The sequence below is a fragment of the Alligator mississippiensis genome, chromosome 3 (genome assembly GCF_030867095.1).
Source record: "Alligator mississippiensis isolate rAllMis1 chromosome 3, rAllMis1, whole genome shotgun sequence".
In the NCBI taxonomy this organism is placed as follows: domain Eukaryota; kingdom Metazoa; phylum Chordata; order Crocodylia; family Alligatoridae; genus Alligator; species Alligator mississippiensis.
Genome location: NC_081826.1, coordinates 181,341,435 through 181,359,795, shown reverse-complemented (window position 1 = coordinate 181,359,795; position 18,361 = coordinate 181,341,435). Strand labels below are relative to the sequence as shown.

At 42.9% G+C, this 18,361-nt stretch overlaps 1 protein-coding gene across 5 annotated transcripts in view; it reads left to right on the top strand.

Moving 5' to 3' along the window:
• CCDC171 (coiled-coil domain containing 171) overlaps positions 1-18,361 on the top strand; it is a 356,091-nt gene that overhangs the window by 148,468 nt on the left and 189,262 nt on the right. For all 5 annotated transcript variants that reach the window (XM_059724699.1, XM_059724700.1, XM_059724702.1 and 2 more), the window contains 3 exons: positions 1,023-1,125; positions 9,316-9,422; positions 14,712-14,801. In XM_059724699.1, coding sequence (XP_059580682.1) covers positions 1,023-1,125; positions 9,316-9,422; positions 14,712-14,801 — 300 coding nt within the window. The remainder of the gene's footprint in view (positions 1-1,022; positions 1,126-9,315; positions 9,423-14,711; positions 14,802-18,361) is intronic.

Below are 18,361 nucleotides of genomic sequence, written 5' to 3'. Positions count from 1 at the left end.
GCCTCAGCACAGTGAGGTCACGAATTTCATACCTGCCTTCTGAGCGATGCACATTCACGTTCACTCCCCACCCTGAAAGGGGCAGTGCTGCCACTGGCTCTGTCCTGCCTCAGTTGCTTCCTGGTCTGCCTCTGCATACAGCTTCTAGAAGCAGGTACACTTAAAGAGTTTTTGCAGCACCCAGGAGTACCACATCACCCCATTTAAGAATGATTGGCCTAATTCAATGCAGCCCCAGTTCTGCCTGGTCCTAGGTGCTTCTCTTGCATCAATATGTGATTATTGTAAGGTAGTATAAATAGTATAGTAAGGTAAGTCAACACCCAATTATATTAATTTAGGCTATGAGCAAAGATCATTTGATTGGCTTAATAGTATTTAAAAAAAATTGTACTCTAAAATGTTTGCATACTTTAAAATATGCCCTTTTAAAAAAAAATTGACTAACCTTTTAATTTGTTCCCCAGTGAAGAGTTTACTATAAGAAAATCTAGTGCAGGGTGCTGAAGAGCTTTATGTGTCATAAAATCATAGAAATTAAGGGCTGAAAGGGACCTTTTGCTACTGGGAAGTAACCCAGAAATAGAAGGTTTCTTAGATTTGAAGAAATCACTACTTGGCAGGGAAGAGGTAACTGTGAATTGCTGCCAACAGGTTGTATCTATAGGAGGTACAGAATTTTTACAGAATGCCAAGTCATTGATTTCCATCCCTCCTTGACTGTGGAAGGGCACCTTGATTTGTGCTTTTCCAGATATCCTTTCATGGTACAGCAAAGAACTTCTGTCACTTTTGTATGTAGGCAGCTGATGATTATGGTTTAGTAAAATATTCTTATAGTAGAATAAGGTCATTAAAATGTTTGTGAAACTTGACTGATTTTGATGCTGTGTTGTATTCTCTTGTTTTGGGGAATATGAAATATTTATCTTGATGTAGTTTGCCCTGTATTAAAATGTTGAGTCTCTTCCTTGTTTGCTGCTTATTTATTTTTGTCTTTTCCCACCTTCTATCAAATAAAGGCCAAGAAACACCAGTCCTTCTTAACAGAGACATGTGAAAACAACCTAAGAGAGCTCGAGTTACTCTTGGACAGCTTTACTATGTCAAGCCAGCGGACAGCAGGTTAGTTGAAGGTATAAAATGACAGATGCATCTGTCAGTGTTCCAAAGTCACTACATTGTGGGAATTCTGCAGATGCCTCTTGCATTCCCCCTTCTCAACATGCTTTGATTTGATGACATGATAAGAGCAGTTCTCACAGCAGTCAAGTGGCCTTGCTAGCTGAGAAAGGGTGACGGAATGTGGACCTGCTGTTGTCAGCCCAGAACTTGATTTACAAATGCTAGGATCTATATGATCGGTCAGGAAAGGGCTCACTTGCTGTGTTCTAAATCCAACTGAGAAAAAAGTCCTTACAGTATACCTGCAAAGGGAACATCTGTTTTGACTGAACTGAGCCAAATTCTGAGGCAACCTTCAGCAACTTAAAGGTCACATAATCAAAGAAAGGTTATGTAGGACACAGGATGTAACACAATATTCTTATAACATTATTTTGTGGTCAGCTGCTTCGCTTTCACTTCAACTGAAACAACACAAATATCACTCTGAGCGTATGAAAATAATTATAGGTTGTTTGTCGTCACTTTACGTTATGTGTTCGATAGCATTATTAGTCAGTGTTGTATTTAGCACAATTGACTGCTCTGTAATCAAACTTCTAGCATAAGCACGAAAGGTATTGAGAAATACTATGAACTGGAAAACTAGGCATTTTATTTTTTTAAAGTGTAAAACAGCTACCCGCTTTTACATTACACTTTTTAATATTTTAAAATTGTTTCTCCTTAGTGGTTGCAGAGTACCTAGATGAGGGAAACAGTGCTATGCAAAAAGTGTTTTCAAGCATACAGAATAAATATCCATCCTTCCTCTCTAATCTTTACTATAATAATCTTTAGGAATAATTGTTTTAGGAGGCGAAACACTTTCAGAAATGTATTTATTTTTTCAGGAGACATTTTTATTTTAATCCAAAATGTGATGCCACCTATGATTTCTACAATATTTAGCAGCAGGTTGCATTCAGGGATGGTGTGGTAGCCTTTAATTGATGTTTGTTTGTTTGTTTACTTTTCACTCTGTTTTGTGAAGAGCAGGCAGATAATACCATACAATATAGAAAGCTTTGTGTAGGTAAGGCTGAATAAAAGAGCTTTAGCCTCTGGATATTTCTTGGGACACTTTTTTTCTGTAAAAGCTAGGCATCTTTTCAAATTGTGATACTATAACCTCTTCACTTGCACCTGAGCCAAATAAATTCTCACAGGGAGTTTCCAGGTACACAGAGGGACCAGTGGCACTTGTATACTGACAGTGTCAACATTAAGTCCTATGGGTTTCCTCTTGAGTTTACTGGGTTTTAATGCTGCTTAGAACAACTCTGCTGTCTCCTCTCAAACCTACAGATCCCCACATGCACAAAGAGCTTTTGCAGAGCTAGGGGAATGGGGATGCTGCAAAAGTTTGGTTCCAAATCATGTTATAGTCACTTGAACATGTTTTCTATTCTCATTCTCTTGGTGATAAATGTCACAAGAAGTGATCTTATCCTATGTTTCTATCTCAGTGGGGAGTCAGTGGTTGTGCTAGTTTGCTGTGCGTTTTAAAAGCACCCTAAAAAGACCTCTATAGATGAAATTCCATGACTTCAAAAATGGCTCTAGAGGCTCATTTCTCAGCAGACATAGTTTGATTTGCTGCTGCAGTATGTCCTCATGGCTAATGGTAAAACCTCACAAACATTTATTAAAACGGTTTATCCTTCGGGTACACTGCATTTTTTGAGTGAGCACAACGTGTTATTTTCATTAATATTTTCCATTCAAAGTTCTTATTGTCCTTCTTATCTGTGTTTGTATAGTATTGCTATTTGTATTAATTCTTTCATTTACACACAGACCTGGTGTTGCTCATAATATGGCCTTATGATATTTTTATTGTAGAAGAATCGAAGGCTGACAAAAAGTTTTTAATAGCTCTCTATGGTCTAATGAAGTAACAGACTAGAAAGAGGAGAGTTAGCGTGATGTGACCAGCTAGCTCTCCACTAAAAACAAAACAAATCAAAACAGTAAATACTCCATGAATCACTTGCTCATTTTTATCAATGAGCAGGGAAAAACTAAATCCTCAAGGACTGAGACTGGGCATAGTTTCACCAGACATTCCTGCTAGTCACTTTTTATAATAGGGAAGGAAAAAAATGCAGCCATAATCATTTGGTTAAAAAAAACTTCCATGAATCTTTTCTCAAGAAGTACACATCCAGGAGAGACTTTGTTTCTTTTTGGTGTTTTTCTCCCCATATTTCTTCACCAGCTGTTTCTGTGTGGGAAGAAAATGGTGGCTGTAGTACGTGCTTTCTCTTTTAAAGATGACCCATGAAGGTAAAAAAAATGTCTTTTCTGTCTGTCTGTGTTGTAAAAAGAAAGAGCTGAAGGATCTTTTAAAGGTTATTTTATTTTTCCATATTTTAACATTTAGAAATATTAAATCTTCAATGCTCTCTTTCTGTTGGAAGACTCACAGTTCCGGAATTCAGGCATAATTGGAGACTGGATTCAAAGCAGAGAGCAAAAACTTGATTTGCCTTGTTTTTGTGGGAAAGTTTTATAGTTTATAATTATATTAGTAGAATTTTGACTTGCAGGCAGTCTTACTCCAGTGGCTTTTTTTGGTTTACATTAAAATCCCTTCCCAAGTGACACCGCTATATCGGTTTAAATGTGATATCGGCATAAATTTCCTGTGGAGATAGTGCCTTGTTTAAACTATTTTTAAAACACTTTACATTTTTTGTTTTGGTATTTTAACATCTAATTAACTTAAACTTGACATACAGTTGAAAGAAATGCTCTTTGAAAGATTAACAGTCTTGCATTTTCACTTAAGGACTGAAAGGTCTTTCGATTTCTTTGTGTTATTCAAGGGAGACTTATGGTAAAAGAAAAGAGGACTTCGCATTTCTGATATTTCTCAGGAATAAAACCAAAAGGAAAGGAACACACAAAACAGTATTTTCAGCCCTTTTTAGAACATCAAGGAAACAAATGCATATTTTCCCTTCTTTTAAGACCACCTTTAAAGCCTGGAAATTTAGCTGATGCTCCTTCTGTCATTCATCTTGTTGTACCTGTTGGATTGTATGTCTGATACTTGTGGCCCTTTGTATTCTGTGCTTCCACAACCACACAATTTGGTAGTTTTTTCAAGAACATTTATCTTTTGTTTTAAAAATGTTTCTAGTACACGTGGTCACAGAGAGAAACTTGAAAGTGGGAAACAAGTATACATTGATGGAATGTTGCCTGCCTGAGTCAACAGAGTGCCTGTAGAAACTGTAGCTTAAAGATAGATCATCTGACCCATTTATTTCTGCTAGATACCTGTAGAATGTGTCATTTTTTCCTAAATGACAGTGAAGGCACTACCTCTGTCATGAAATTCACCAGTTTTGTTTTGTCTTGTTGCCCAAGAGGGATCATCCTGCTTCGTTCCTGCATTGTTCAGTCACCAGATATCAGTGGGTCAGAACTAGAGCCACAGTTTAGCTTGCAGTTGGAAGTTAAGGGGAGTCAGGTTTGTAGGCAGGCAGGTTGGATTGCCTAGAACAGGGTTTTTCAACCTTTTTTTAAATAAGTGTACCCTTTCTGACTCAGTTTCAACTCTTTTTAAGGGTGGGGGCAGATTTGAGGTCTCCACAGTGAGGGAGGGAGTGGGGCTGGGGCATGCGCTGCACAGCCAGGGTGGGGCAGGCGCAGGACGGAGCTGTGAGTGGCTTGTCCATGAGGGGATGGCAGCCCCCCTGCTGCGCATGCCCCAGGAGGGCATGGGGGGGTGCCCTCGGATCTGCAGTTGGGGCAGGCTGGGGCAGCACTGGGCTCTTCCTAGCGGGGAGACAGGCCAGGCCAGGCTGTGCTAGGGGCAGGCAGCGGCGGTATTGGGAGTGGGGCTACAGGAGTGGCTGCAGCCACTCTAGAATTTAATGTAGCTTCTCCAACCCCCCCCCCCCCCCCCCCCCCCCCCAGCGCCACCACCTCCTGGCCTGAGCACAGCTCGGCCCAGTCCAGCCCCCCACCAGGAAGAGCCCAGCACAGTCCCAGCCCCAGCCCTGGCTTGCAGCAGCAGCCCCTGCAGATCCAGGGGCATGCACCTCCCATGCCCTCCTGGGGTTGCGCATAGTGGAAGTGCTGGGAGGGGAGTGCCATATGGGAGGGGGGGTCTCGCATGCGGTAGTTGTCGTCACCATCACCGCCACTCACTGCGCTGCCGTGGTGCCTGTGCCACATTCCCACAGCTGGTCATATGTGTGACTCTGTGGTCTGCTGACTGGCCACATGCCCAGCTAATTGTGTGCCACCCATCAGCAGCCCGCGGAGCTGCATGTGTGACCGGCCATGGGAAAGTGACACAGATGTGGTGGTGCAGGGTGGTGGGTAACAATGACAACAGCGGCCGCTGTGTGCGAGCCCCACAGTCTGGCCAGCTGGGCAGCGCCTGTGCGGCCTGCAGAGGGGTGCCACTGCCCTCACCCTCCCTCGCCCTGCTTATGGGAGCAGGCACAGAAGCATACTTCCCTGCCCCCACCCCCAACCATTCAGATTCTCACTGCTCTCCAGGAAAGAGGTGGAGGAGAGCAAGCTGAGGTGGGGGGGAGGTGTTGTGTGGGGCCGGTGGCACCCAGCATGCTCCTCCCCCTCCCCCAGGTAAGAGGCGAACTGTGGTAACGTGCCAGGGGAGACACTGCCGCCACACCCCAGGGTGCGCTCTGTCCCTGCCTGCCCGCACGTACCCCCTATGGCCTTTCTAGGTACCCCGGGAGTATGCATACCCCTGGTTGACAACCCCTGGCCTAGAAAATGGCACAGGTGCCAAGGTCAGAGAAGACAAGAAAACAAGTTGGCTGACTAGTGACTGCCTCTTCTAAAGCACACATGGTGGTGGAGGGAGGTTCAGAGATGGGCTTCCTGGATTACATTGCACAATTTAAGGCTGGGGGAGTAGAGCTGGAGCTCTCTGGAGAACTTGGCAAAAAATAATCTATCTCAAAGTAATTATTATCTAAAGATAGTGTTTTCATCTCTGATTCATAATAGTGTCTGAGTTCTTATAGAAGTGGGAGGGACTAAAATGACAGGTACTTCATGTCTATACAATAAATTAACATTACTTCAAACTATAGTGGATTATGGAATTTAGAAAAAGTCTATGGTGGAACTTCTTATACTACCTGTAACTTCCTCTAGTACTGTTGTGTTGTCTGTCTTAAGGGTGGAATCTCTCTTAAATTAAAAAAAAAATTGGACTTGGAAGGTCTGATTTTACCAGCCTTGCTTGCATTGAGTAATAGATTTTACAGTGCAAGAGATTTGGTTTAGAACAGGGACAGGCAAGTATTTCGGGTAGAGGGCTGCTTACTGAGTTTTGGCAAGCCATCGAGGGCCTCATGACTGGCAGCCAGGGGCAGATAAATATACATTTTCTAAATTTTTAGGGGCCCCACAGGCCAGATAGAATGGCCTGGTGGGCTGCATCTGGCCCGCGGGCTACATTTTTCCCACCCCTAGTCTAGGAGGTCGTTTTTTTTATTCTTTGTTTTTCCACTGATTTTCTGTGAGACTGATTTTCACTTCACCTCTCTGCTTATCCATCTGCCTTGGTTGTTCAACTTAAATGCCACTTCAGATAGCTTATATATCCTAAAACAGGCATGCTCAATTCCCAGTCTGAGGGCCGGATCCAACTCCTGGAGCCATGTCGTGTGTCCTGTAGGGCTCCCTACAGGTTAAAAACTTGGTGGTTGGGGAGCGGCTGCCACTCCACTGATACCAAATTTCCATGGGGAGCCCTGCAGGCTGGATGTTATGGCCCTGCAAGCTAGATTGGGTGTCTAGGGCGGTGTGGGTCTTGATCCTGGCATGCAGGATACTGCAGGGCCTGCGCCAGGCATGGGGGCCTGATCCAGCCTGCATACCAGCCCTGTGCCACTCATCTGGCCCACAGGGCCAAAAGGTTGAGTACTACTCTCCTAAAATAATGGGACTCTCGGTTCATTTGGGGACTTTAGATGTCATGGTAATAGCAATATTTATCAGCAAGAATGACATGTCTGTCATCGCAATTTTTAGTGTGCATGCATGTATTGTGTACATTTGCATGTGTTTTAAATGTTGAAGAAGAGAACATGAATGAAGTAGAATGTGGCAGTGGTAATGTGAGAGCAGGTTGGGTTTGCCTTTCGAATATGTATGCACAGTTCATATTGAATTCACTGGAAGATTTTGTGAGTCTAGACTGATGGAATTCTCTTCAACTTGAAGCAAAGGGGAGAACACTTTCCTCTGTAGACTCTAATGCCAGTCAGTGTTTGTTTTCCTGAAAAGTGATTTTTTTCTTTTCTTTTTATGGTTTAAAAAAAAAATCAGCTAAGGAATAAAAATGAGAAGTTAGCATGTCCAAGACTGCAATTCTACTTTGCAGTCATATATTGTACTTCTTCAAGTGATCAAAAGGGCTGGAGGCAGAGGGAATAGTTAATTTGAAACCGACACCTTAAGTGGTTATGGGCAATATTTTCTGGCTTTGCAAGCAATCTTGAGGTTTCCATTGACTATAGTTGGTAGCCCATGTAGCCAAAGCCACAATATGTAATGTTTTCCAGTTGGTTTAAGTAATTCTTATCCTTCCATTTTTTAGAAGAAAAGCTGAACTAATTTTTTTAAATAATCAGATGGAAGTTTAGATAGAGTGCACTTGCAAATATTATCTTAGGGAAACATGTCTGTTCAGTGGAAAGGTTTAGAGTTCAAGGCCTGGTCTGTCTAGCTTGCTTCTCTCCTCCCTCTCCCCCTCCTTCTCCCCCTCTTCCATACACACACATACATAGAATTTCAATCAAAGATTTCAATATAGGAAATCAAGCTACGCAGACCATGCCTTGAACTCTAAACCTTTTCATTTGAATATATATCACTGGGCTATAACTCCCCCTGTAGTCTAGGGCAGGGGTAGGCAACCCCTGGTATGGGTGTCAGACTGTGGCGTGCGAAGGCATTTTGCTTGGCATGTGCACCTCAGGGTGAATGGTGGGGAAGGGGCTGCATTGCTACAACAAGGATTGACTGGGCCCCTTGAGGCTCCCCTGCTGTCTGCCCCCGCACACCAACTACTTACAACATCACCAATGTTTTTGGCACTCTGCCCAAAAACATTGCCAACACCTGGTCCAGGGACTAGAGGTGTTTATCATCTCTGAGAAATCAGTCCTTTTTAACTTTTTCCCCCTCTGTTTCTCCTTTTGTAAATCAAAGGTACTAATGGGATTGCTGAGGGCTAATTCGTGATTTATATTTTAATTTTGCTGATATTATATAATATACTTATCAGTATTGTTTTATAAGTGTCAAGGTGAAAAAGTATTTGGTGTAAATAACGAGTTACTTTGTATAATATCAGAAAGAATGGTAGGGAGAAGAGGAATTTAATATAATCTGGTAACTTGCATTCTTGATCCATATATAATTGTTTTTGCTTTCTTAGCTCACTGAGTACTTTGAAGGCAAAAGTACTCCTTTTGTTCATATGACCCCAGTTAAGACCACTAGATCAGAAGTTATAGTCTAAGGGTTTAATAAATAAGCATGGTGTATATATAATGGATATATCATTCTTAACATTTATAATTGAAACGTTATGTAGGACTGTGCAGACAGATAATAAAAAATTGTATTGTTTCCTTTGGATTGAAATTCAAGAGCATTTAAAGCGTTGTTAAGACCTTTCCAAGCATAACAAAGTCATGTGATCTTTGGCTTAGAAAGGTTTTGAATAAATGAAGTACTATATTACAAAATGAATGCTTGGTCAGAAGACAACAAGATAATGTCAGGAAATTGTAATCTATTTAACTTTCAACAAAATGTTTTGTGAAGTGTATTACTATGCAGTTTAAATGGTGGATGATTTGACTGAATGATACATAAGCTTACTGGTCACTAGACATTATACAGAAAGTTGGATACTGAGGTCATTAGGTGGAAATGTAAACTGGAGTTTGCAGCTCTGGTACATTTCCTTTAGCTATGAAGAAAGTATAGATGTAGAGTTGTATGCCACAGGGAGAACAAGATTGCTGTTCAGTGTTCTGTATTGTCACTATAGCCCTAAATAACTTTTAATAACTATTCCTGTTTGCGTAGTCTGCCTCTGTGACTTTTAGGGCTTTATTTTCATTCTGTGTTTTTCTTCAGGCACTTGCAAGGACAAAGATAAACCTCCAAGCCTCTCTGTTGTCCTTGAGACTTTGAGGCATACCTTGACAGATTACCAGAACAAGCTGGAAGACTCATCTAATGAGGTAACACTTGCACTGTTTGGCTCCACATATATAGCCTTCGGCCTGCAACAGTACGTAGTCCTCCCTTGTTACAAAGGTCAGAAGACTAGGAACGTTGAGTTGACAGCTTCATGTATACCAAAAAGAAATAATCTCTGTCACTACGTTTCCTCTAAGCTTGCCCTACAGTAATGTTTCACTCATATTTTTAAAAAAGTTTGTTTGGTTGGGTTTTCTTTGGTTTTTGGTGGGTTTTTTTGTTTGTTTGTTTGAACCGTTGAACTAATTAATTTCAGCACACATACATGGAAATGTGACTTTTCTTGTTCTTCTCTATTTAGGGCTTTAGTTGAATATACAGTAAAATATTTGAAACGTAATGTTTTTGATATCAAATATGTAAATATCAGTGCTCTTAGAGGTAAAGAAAAATGACATTTTTGAAGCCTTTACTGAATTGTGATGTTAAGATTATTGGATTTTTATGTGCTATTTTGTTGTCATACAGGAGGAGTAAATGTCTGCATTATTTTTTCTTAAGATAGCAAAGTACAATAACACAAACATTTTAATTTAGATTTTTTAAAATAATGTAATTTTCATGAAGTCTTAGAAACTTTAACTCACTGATTGAAAAGTTTCAGCATTACATTTATTTTCTTATTTGTATTGCTAATGTGACTTGAATTAACCCTCTTAGATTTAAAATGTTTTAAAATGTGTGGTTTTAAGGAATGTAGAGAACAGTTAATCACACTTTATTAATGATCGTTATGCAATATCATTAGGCATATCAATGGATAAAATTAGGAAAGCACAGGAAAGCCAAATGTAATAATATAGCACAAATGTCAATTTTTCCCCATTTCTAGGCTTTTTCTTTTGTTTGACAAATATATTGTCTAGCTAGCCACTCATAACATTAAAAAGAATATTAACTTTGCTGTTTTTATTGGGAAAAGAATACTCTCCTGTAGGACCTTCTGAGATTGTTCAAAGGGACACAAAATAAGTGACCATGGAAACAATTATATTTTTGTAAACAGCAAGCACTCTAGGTTTCTCCTAACCAGTGTGCTTAGTAGTTTATGAAACTCTTCTGAGACTCAGGTCTAGAAGCAGCAGAGTAACTAGGAACACATTGCCCACAGCGAATTGTTATTTGGGAGGATGAATGTCACATGATCCTCAGCACAGTTGAAAAGTCGACTCAGCAGGCTTTGGCTTAGTAATACACTTTGTTGTGAAACTGTGCCAGAGACAGCAGTGGGGAGACCAAGGGGTGGCTGCTAAGAAAGCAAAGAGAGTGTTCTGACAGAAAGAAGAATGAACTGTCAAGGAAAATAAATCGCAAGCAGAGCAGGACCAACTGATGACCTGCCACAAGACTTCCCAGTAGGACGGCATGTGACTGACCCTGAGGTTGTCATATGGAGCCAGGGACCACTGAATGCCCTCATGATACACAGAAAGGGCAGTGCTCTGTCCTTTTTGATTTTCCCTGCAGATGCCACTGCTTCTAGGCTTTCGTGCTTTTTGTCTTAGATGTGTTTTAGTAACAAAACTGTTTTTAATAATGAAGCAAAACTTGGGGATTATCAGGGCACAATCCAATAAAAATAAAAAGATTTTCTGTGCAGCGCTAAGGTTCTTGGCTTATACAATCCTATTTTAAGTGTTTTGTTTGTTTGTGGTTTTTTTTTTAGTATATAGGTTTCTGACAGGGCTCCACACACAGATGAACATAATTAATTATTTTGATTTACACATGTCTGGAATATGTTGATGAACCTGTAATATTTATATTGCTTTTACTTTGCTAAATGAACCTTAAACTTAATAACTAACAATAAATTTAGAGCTACTGAATGTTAATAAACTTCCCTGCAACTATGTAAGCTTGAGGGATTAGGGCTGCCTGGTTGAATTATGGACAAGATGGAAAAAACTTTGGTAATTTTTGGAAAGTAGCTACAATCAGCACCCTTTATTGACAGCCCATTTGCAAAGTGTTTATAGTTTAAGTGTATTATTGGGTTTTGATTTGCTCCTTGATGTTCGGATAGTAGCCACGTGTTCTGACATCAGTAATAGGTAGATGTAATACCCTGAATACTTTAGAACAGGATTCTCAAACATAAGGCCTATGGACTGGATCTGGGCCATAAAGCCCAGTTATCTGGCCCCTGGGTCTTCTCCTGGGTCTGAATTGACCCAGACTGGGTCTGCAGGCAGGGCCTGAACACCTCCCCACAGGCACTGCATGCAGTGTGGGTTCCAAACTTGCTGGACCAGCCACTGCGTGTGGTACAGCCTCAGACCAGTTTGCAGTGCAGCAGCTGCTTTGGGATCCATGCTACGTGGCACCCACCCTAGCCACTCTGGGAGCTATGCTGCCCACGGATTCTGTCCCAGGCACTCTTGGATGCAAGGTGCATCCAGCATAAATCCCAGAGCAAGCAGGCACTGGAGCCAGCATGGGGAGGAGCAAGCTTTGGTTTCGATGGGCCCTGTTATCCTGATCCAGCCCACAGACTGGGATTTTTTTTAAATCAGAGAAAAACAGGGTCCCTACTCTTGTGAGTGTTGGGGCCAGATGAGTTTAAAATCCCTTCTTTAACATTAATCTGTCTTTGGGTACTGCTACTGTAGTTGCAGTCAATGGAGGTGCATGAGCGTCTGTGTAGAAAGAGGATACTGCTTATAGGACCCCTTTTTTTTTCTTTTTCCTTTTCTTGTGAGGGGGGCCACTTCTTTTGGGGGGGGGGTTCTTTTTCTTTCTTTTTTTTTTCTTTCTCATTTTTTGTCTCCATAGACTCATAGAAGTAGGGTCGGAAGGGACCTTGTAGATCATCAAGTCCAATCCCCTGCCCTGGGCAGGAGAGAAAACCGGGCTCAAATGACCCCAGCCAGGTAGACATCAAGCTTCCTCTTAAAGACCCCCAGGGTAGGAGCCATCACCACTTCTCTTGGAAGTTGGTTCCAGATCCTAGCTGCCCTGACAGTGAAGTAGTACCTTCAGATGTCTAATCTAAACCTACTCTCTAACAATTTGTGGCCGTTATTCCTTGGTACCCCAGGGGGCGCTAGGGGGAACAGGGTCTCTTCCCAAACCCTGCTGGTCCCCCCTGGTGAGTTTATAGACTGCCTTCAGGTCCCCCCTCAGCCTTCTCTTGTGAAGGCTGAACAGGTTAAGGTCCTGTAGCCTTTCTTCGTAGGGTCTGCCCTGCTGTCCCTGGATCATGCGGGTGGTCTTCTTCTGGACCCTCTCAATGTTGTCCACATCTCTCCTGAAGTGTGGTGCCCAGAACTGAACACAGTACTCCAGCTGTGGCCTGACCAGTGTCGCATAGAGGGGGAGAATCGACTCCTTGGCCCTGCTTGAGATGCATCTGTGGATGCACGACAAGGTACGGTTAGCCCTACTGACTGTGACCTCGCATTGCCAGCCCATGTTCATCTTGGAGTCCATAATGACTCCAAGATCTCTCTCTGCCTCCGTGCTCTTGAGAAGGGAGTTTCCCAGCTTATAAGTGTGCTGCTGGTTCCTACTGCCCAAGTGCGGCACCCTGCACTTGTCAGTATTGAAACGCATTCTGTTTTCGCTAGCCCACCCCTGTAACCTGTCCAGGTCCTACTGTAATCTGTCCTTCCCTACTAGCATGCCCACCTCACCCCAAATCTTGGTATCATCAGGAAATTTAAACAGGCTGCTTTTTACCCCATTGTCCAAGTCACTAATAAAGAAATTGAACAGTGCAGGCCCAAGGACCGAGCCCTGGGGGACTCCACTGCCCACTTCCCTCCAGGTCGAAAAAGACCTGTCCACCACTACCCTCTGAGTACAACCCTTCAGCCAGTTTGCAATCCATCTGACTGTGTAGGCATCAATGCCACAGTGACCTAGTTTTTTGAAGAGAATGGGGCGGGAGATGGTGTCAAAAGCCTTGCTGAAGTCCAGAAAGACTACATCCACCACAACAACTGCGTCCAATGCTTTTGTGACCTGATCATAGAAGGCAATCAGGTTCGTCTGACAGGACCTGCCCCTAATGAAACCGTGCTGGTTGCCCTTGTGCATCATCCCTGCTGCTGGCCCATCACAGATGTGCTCCTTGCTGATCTTCTCAAAGAGTTTCCAAAGGATTGAAGTAAGACTAATGGTCCTATAGTTGCCCAGGTCCTCCCTCTTCCTTTTTTTAAGATGGGGACCACGTTAGCTTTCTTCCAGTCATCTGGCACCTGGCCAGAGCACCATGAGCGCTCGTAAAGCCATGTCAGGAGCCCCGCAATAACCCCTGCCAATTCCTTCAACACCCTGGGGTGGAGAGCATCCGGACCTGCTGATTTGAACAAGTCCAGCCCCTCCATAAGCTCTCTAATCCGGTGTTCCCTGACCTTAGGCCTGGTGGCATTGCTTCTGAGTCCATCTGGAATCTTGGTCGGGGAGTCCCAGTCCCTGCACAAGAAAATGGAGGTGAAGAATTTGTTAAAGAGGTCTGTTTTCTCCTGTGATGCAACCACCAGATTGCCAAGCATATCCTGCAGGGGCCCCACATTATCCAGTACCTTCTTCATTCTCCCTATATATTTAAAAAAGGACTTTGTATTATCTTTGATCCTTGATGCTAGCCCTAGCTCCGTACCTGCCTTAGCTTTTCTAACAGCCCCCCCTGCAGACCCAAGCGGTGGGTACTCCTCTTTGGTGATAGCCCCTCCCTTCCACCGTGTGTACACCTCCTTTTTGGCAATCAGGCATATGCGAATGCCCTTGGTGAGCTAGGGGGGCTTTTGGGCACTCTTGCCCCCCTTGTGTCTTGTTGGGATTGTCACCCCTTGGGCTCTGAGTATCATCTCCTTAAGGAGACCACTCGTCTTGGGCACTGAGTTCCCCTACTGTCGAGGACCCCAGCGCCTCTCCCACTAATCTCAACTCATTGAAGTTGGAAGTCTTGGGCTACTGCCTTACTCCCTTTAACTAGCTTTCCCCAAACTTTCTCCAGGGCAGTAGGAATCTGCGTTTATGAAATTTTATGGCATGTTTCAAAGCTTTCATTTTTGTCAGGTGTCTGAGACTTGATAGGAAAGTTAAGAATGGATTTATTTTGGAGTTATAACTAGTATTATACACATTTTTGTCATTATTGTTTAATCAACAACCTTATTTACCAGAACATCTGTTAATTTGTTTAGAGTTAATGTCTGATGAGTTTCTAATAGTGTTTAATATTTTTTATAGAAAATATTAGTTTACATTTAATTGATAATATAAAACTGTTTCAAAGTCCAATATTTTTCCATCTTTCCCAGCTAAAAAAAATTAAAGCTTCTTGTGAAAAGATGACAGAAGAGCTTGATTCATTCAAACAGAAATTAGGGTCTCAAAGTCGAGACCTTGAGGTATGTTTATGAACTTTTCAAGACCGTGTGTATTTGTCATTCAGCTTATAACTTCAGGATAATAATTTATCTCTGTTATTTCAGAATGTCTCTGTACCACTGTTCTCTGGTGAATGCAATATCCAACTTGCAAGTTAGCGTAAGATCATGTTGCCTCACAGTGGTTATGGTTACCAAAAGATATAAGATAACTATTGTGAGAATTTCAGGGTTTGCTTTAATGAAATAATTGTGTTTACCTGCTCTTTGAATATCCTCTTGCTCCATAATTTTTGTCACTGTCAGCAGCTTTGTTCTCAGTTTTCTGTCTTTTTCTCTGTGCCTAAAATATGTATATTTTTCTGTCTCGAGAAATGAATATTAATCTATTTATTAAAATATATTTTAATTCACTTTTTATGTGCTTGTCAGAGTACTTGCTTCAGAATGAAATTCTTTAGTGAGACTGGGGAAAATATAGTGCTTCAAGGACATTTAAATAAAAGGGGCAAGAATGCATTAGTCCTATAACTACCTTGAGGAAGCATGGAGTGCACTAAAAAGCCAGGTGGCTGTGGTTGCGCCTAGGAGAAAATGTAGTCATATATTTAAAAATGCATATTGACCTCTTTTGAAAAAAATGTTGAATGTTTTATCTGCAGAACAGAAAAGTTGGAGGTACAATATGAAATGTGCAGAATGTAGTAGGGAGAATTTCAGTGAGAGTGTGACCATTATGCCCAGTTTCTGTGTACAATATTTCCAAGCATCATATAGCACCTATCTTTTGAAGAATCTGTTTTCTAAAATTACTGTCAGTAAAAACATTACTGATTGCTTATCCAGATGCCTTTGATGTGTATCTTGAGTTCTGATTTTATAGTAGCCTTTTCACATGATCAGTCAGGTATTTTTGTTTTTGTTTGGGCTGATGTATCATTTTTGTAATGTGACATGTCTGGTCCCATCAGCCACCAAGGCTATATATAGCTCAGGGGGTAAGAGGGATGAGGTGAAGCGCAGTACCCAGTCAGCATTAAGCTTGTTCTACTGCGTTTGTACTACTGCCAAGTTAGTGTGTGGCCACTCCCAAGGATTCTTATAGTGGTACCCTATAAGCATTCATTCAATTGTAGTAATTATACCTTCCAGCTTCTCATCTAGTTCAGAACACTTGAAACTCTCTCTTAAAAGTAGGTCTTGTGGCTGAAGTAAAACATTCTTAAAATTATATAGCCGTCACGTTAGATGAGTGTGCTTTCCATGATAAAGTTAGTTTACCAGCTATTTTTATTATGTTAGGCACAATAAATGTTACTATGATGCAACAGACCAGTTTCTGACTACAGTTATGTTGGTTTAAATCTTAAGTAGTTAATGTGAAATGAACACTGAGCTGCCTGGCCCACTATTTATTTATGGAAGAGGTTGCTTACAGAAGGATGCCTTATTCTTCTATTTTCATATTTTTATTAGGAAGTAATTTAGTGATGGTAAGCAGCTGATACTTGACACTTGAACATGATTTTATAATTTAAATTCTGTAGGCAAACATTTCGACTTAATATTCATAGTTTCCAGTATTGACTTGTTCTGGTCATTTGAAATTAGTGGTCAGTCAGGGGGTCAGAGTAACAGTCCCAGACACAAAGCATGTGTGCCCTTTCTTAGCTCTTGGAATAAGAGGCATGATTCATTCATTCCTTTGCTTCTCTGCTGAGATTTGATGCCAGTTAGGAATGTTTTGTATAAATGCCATTTTTATTGAAATGTGTCTGTCCGCTGGATATTAGAGTGAGACTACCAGATATAATTTTACTTAGATCACTAAATAGAGCCCTACAGTGATAGCAGCTCTTGGTTGCTGCCAGTCCTCGATTAGATTGAAACAGTGATTTATAGGGCTAGGGACAGACATTCAAAAAGCCCAAGCCGGAATTGATTCAATATTTGCAGGTTAGTCTAACCTGTAGAGATTGAACCATTTTGCAAGTGGATAGAACAGGGGCAGGCAAAATATGGCCCTTGGGCTGGGCCCATGGAGCCCCTAAAAATTTAGTAAATTAATATTTATTTGTCCCTAGTTCCCTGTCAAAGCTGACAGGAGCCAGGGGCAGTAGGACCCAGAGGGAGCCCTCAGCAGGCTTGCAGGCTTGAGCAGCTTAGCCCTGCCCACCCCCAGCCAGTTCTGTGCTTTCCTGCCCCCTGCCCTGCTCCAGCACCATGTGGCTGTGGCTCCCAGCTGCATCCCCAGACGGCAGAGCACGGGAATGCGCTGGTAAGGGCGGGGGGGGGGGGAAGAATGTGCGTGCACACACACATGCGTGCATGCATGTGTCTGCAGGCATGGGGGCAGAGTGTGTGTGTGTGTGTGTGTGTGTTCAGAAGGTGACTCCCACACATACACCCCACTATACACATGTATCCACACCTCCCCTCACACTGTCAGACACAAAGCCCAGTCACCCTTCCCCCATGCCCACCCACATCCCACATATCCACACACACACCCACAGCCCCACAAACCTATAAACACCCACCACAATATACAAGAGTAAGACTTCATTTTAAGCTATTGTGCAGTCACCTCTGTGTACATTACACAAATGCATATAAATCAGGACAAAAATATTTTTTGAAATCAAATTAATGAATGTTGTAGATGCTTGCTTTTTAGAATATAATTTGATATTTTTCTGGTTCTGAGATGGCAAAACCCCTTGGTGAAAGGAGTGCTTCCAAGGGAAGGGGAGGGACTTATGGTGACAAAGGTCAGGGCTTAGGGGCAGGATTTCCAGTCACAAGATGGCAACCAGGGGGCAGGGCACCTGTTAAGGGGTAGGGCTACCCATGCAGTGCTCAACAGCTTGCCAGAACTTGGTAAACAGCCCTCCATTGAAAATAATTGCCCACCCCTGGGATAGATGTTTCCTTTTCGTTCCAGAAATGCAGGTACATGCCTGCCGTGACTCAGGCCAGAAGCCTGGGGGCACTAGAGCAGCCCTTCCCTTCCACAGGGAAGCTGAGCTGGGGGGCAGGGGGCGTGGCCAGGCCCTGGCAGACATGAATAAGACTGAGGAGACCCCAGCCTTGGCCTGCAGGGTTCAGAGGATGAGGGAAGAGGAAGCATGGCCAGACTGCTGTGGTGGGGGAGGAGGAGCAGGGAAGAACTCTGTCTACCCCAGTGGCTCCCTGACAGCTGGGAGCAATCCAGGCATGCAGCGCTGCCTGACCCCAGAAGGGAACTCTTCCCCGTCCTCTGTCCCCCCAGTGCCGTGGGGCAGGGAGGGGGGCTCTTTTTGGTGCTGTAGGGGAACTCATCCCCTTTTTGCTCCTCCCCAATGCCCCCCATGGGGTGGGGATGGGGGGCTCTGTGCAGGGCTGCCTGGCCTGGCCCTAGAGAGGGACTCTTTCCTTTGCTCTTCCCCTGGCACTGCAGGGTGGGGAGGAGGGCTCTATGCAGGGCTGCCTGGTCCTGACCATAGGGAGCAGGGAGAGGGGCTCTGCTCAGTGCTGGGGGGGACTCTTCCCCCTGCTCCACCACCATGGGGCTGGGAAGGGGACTCTGTGGCTCTGCCTGG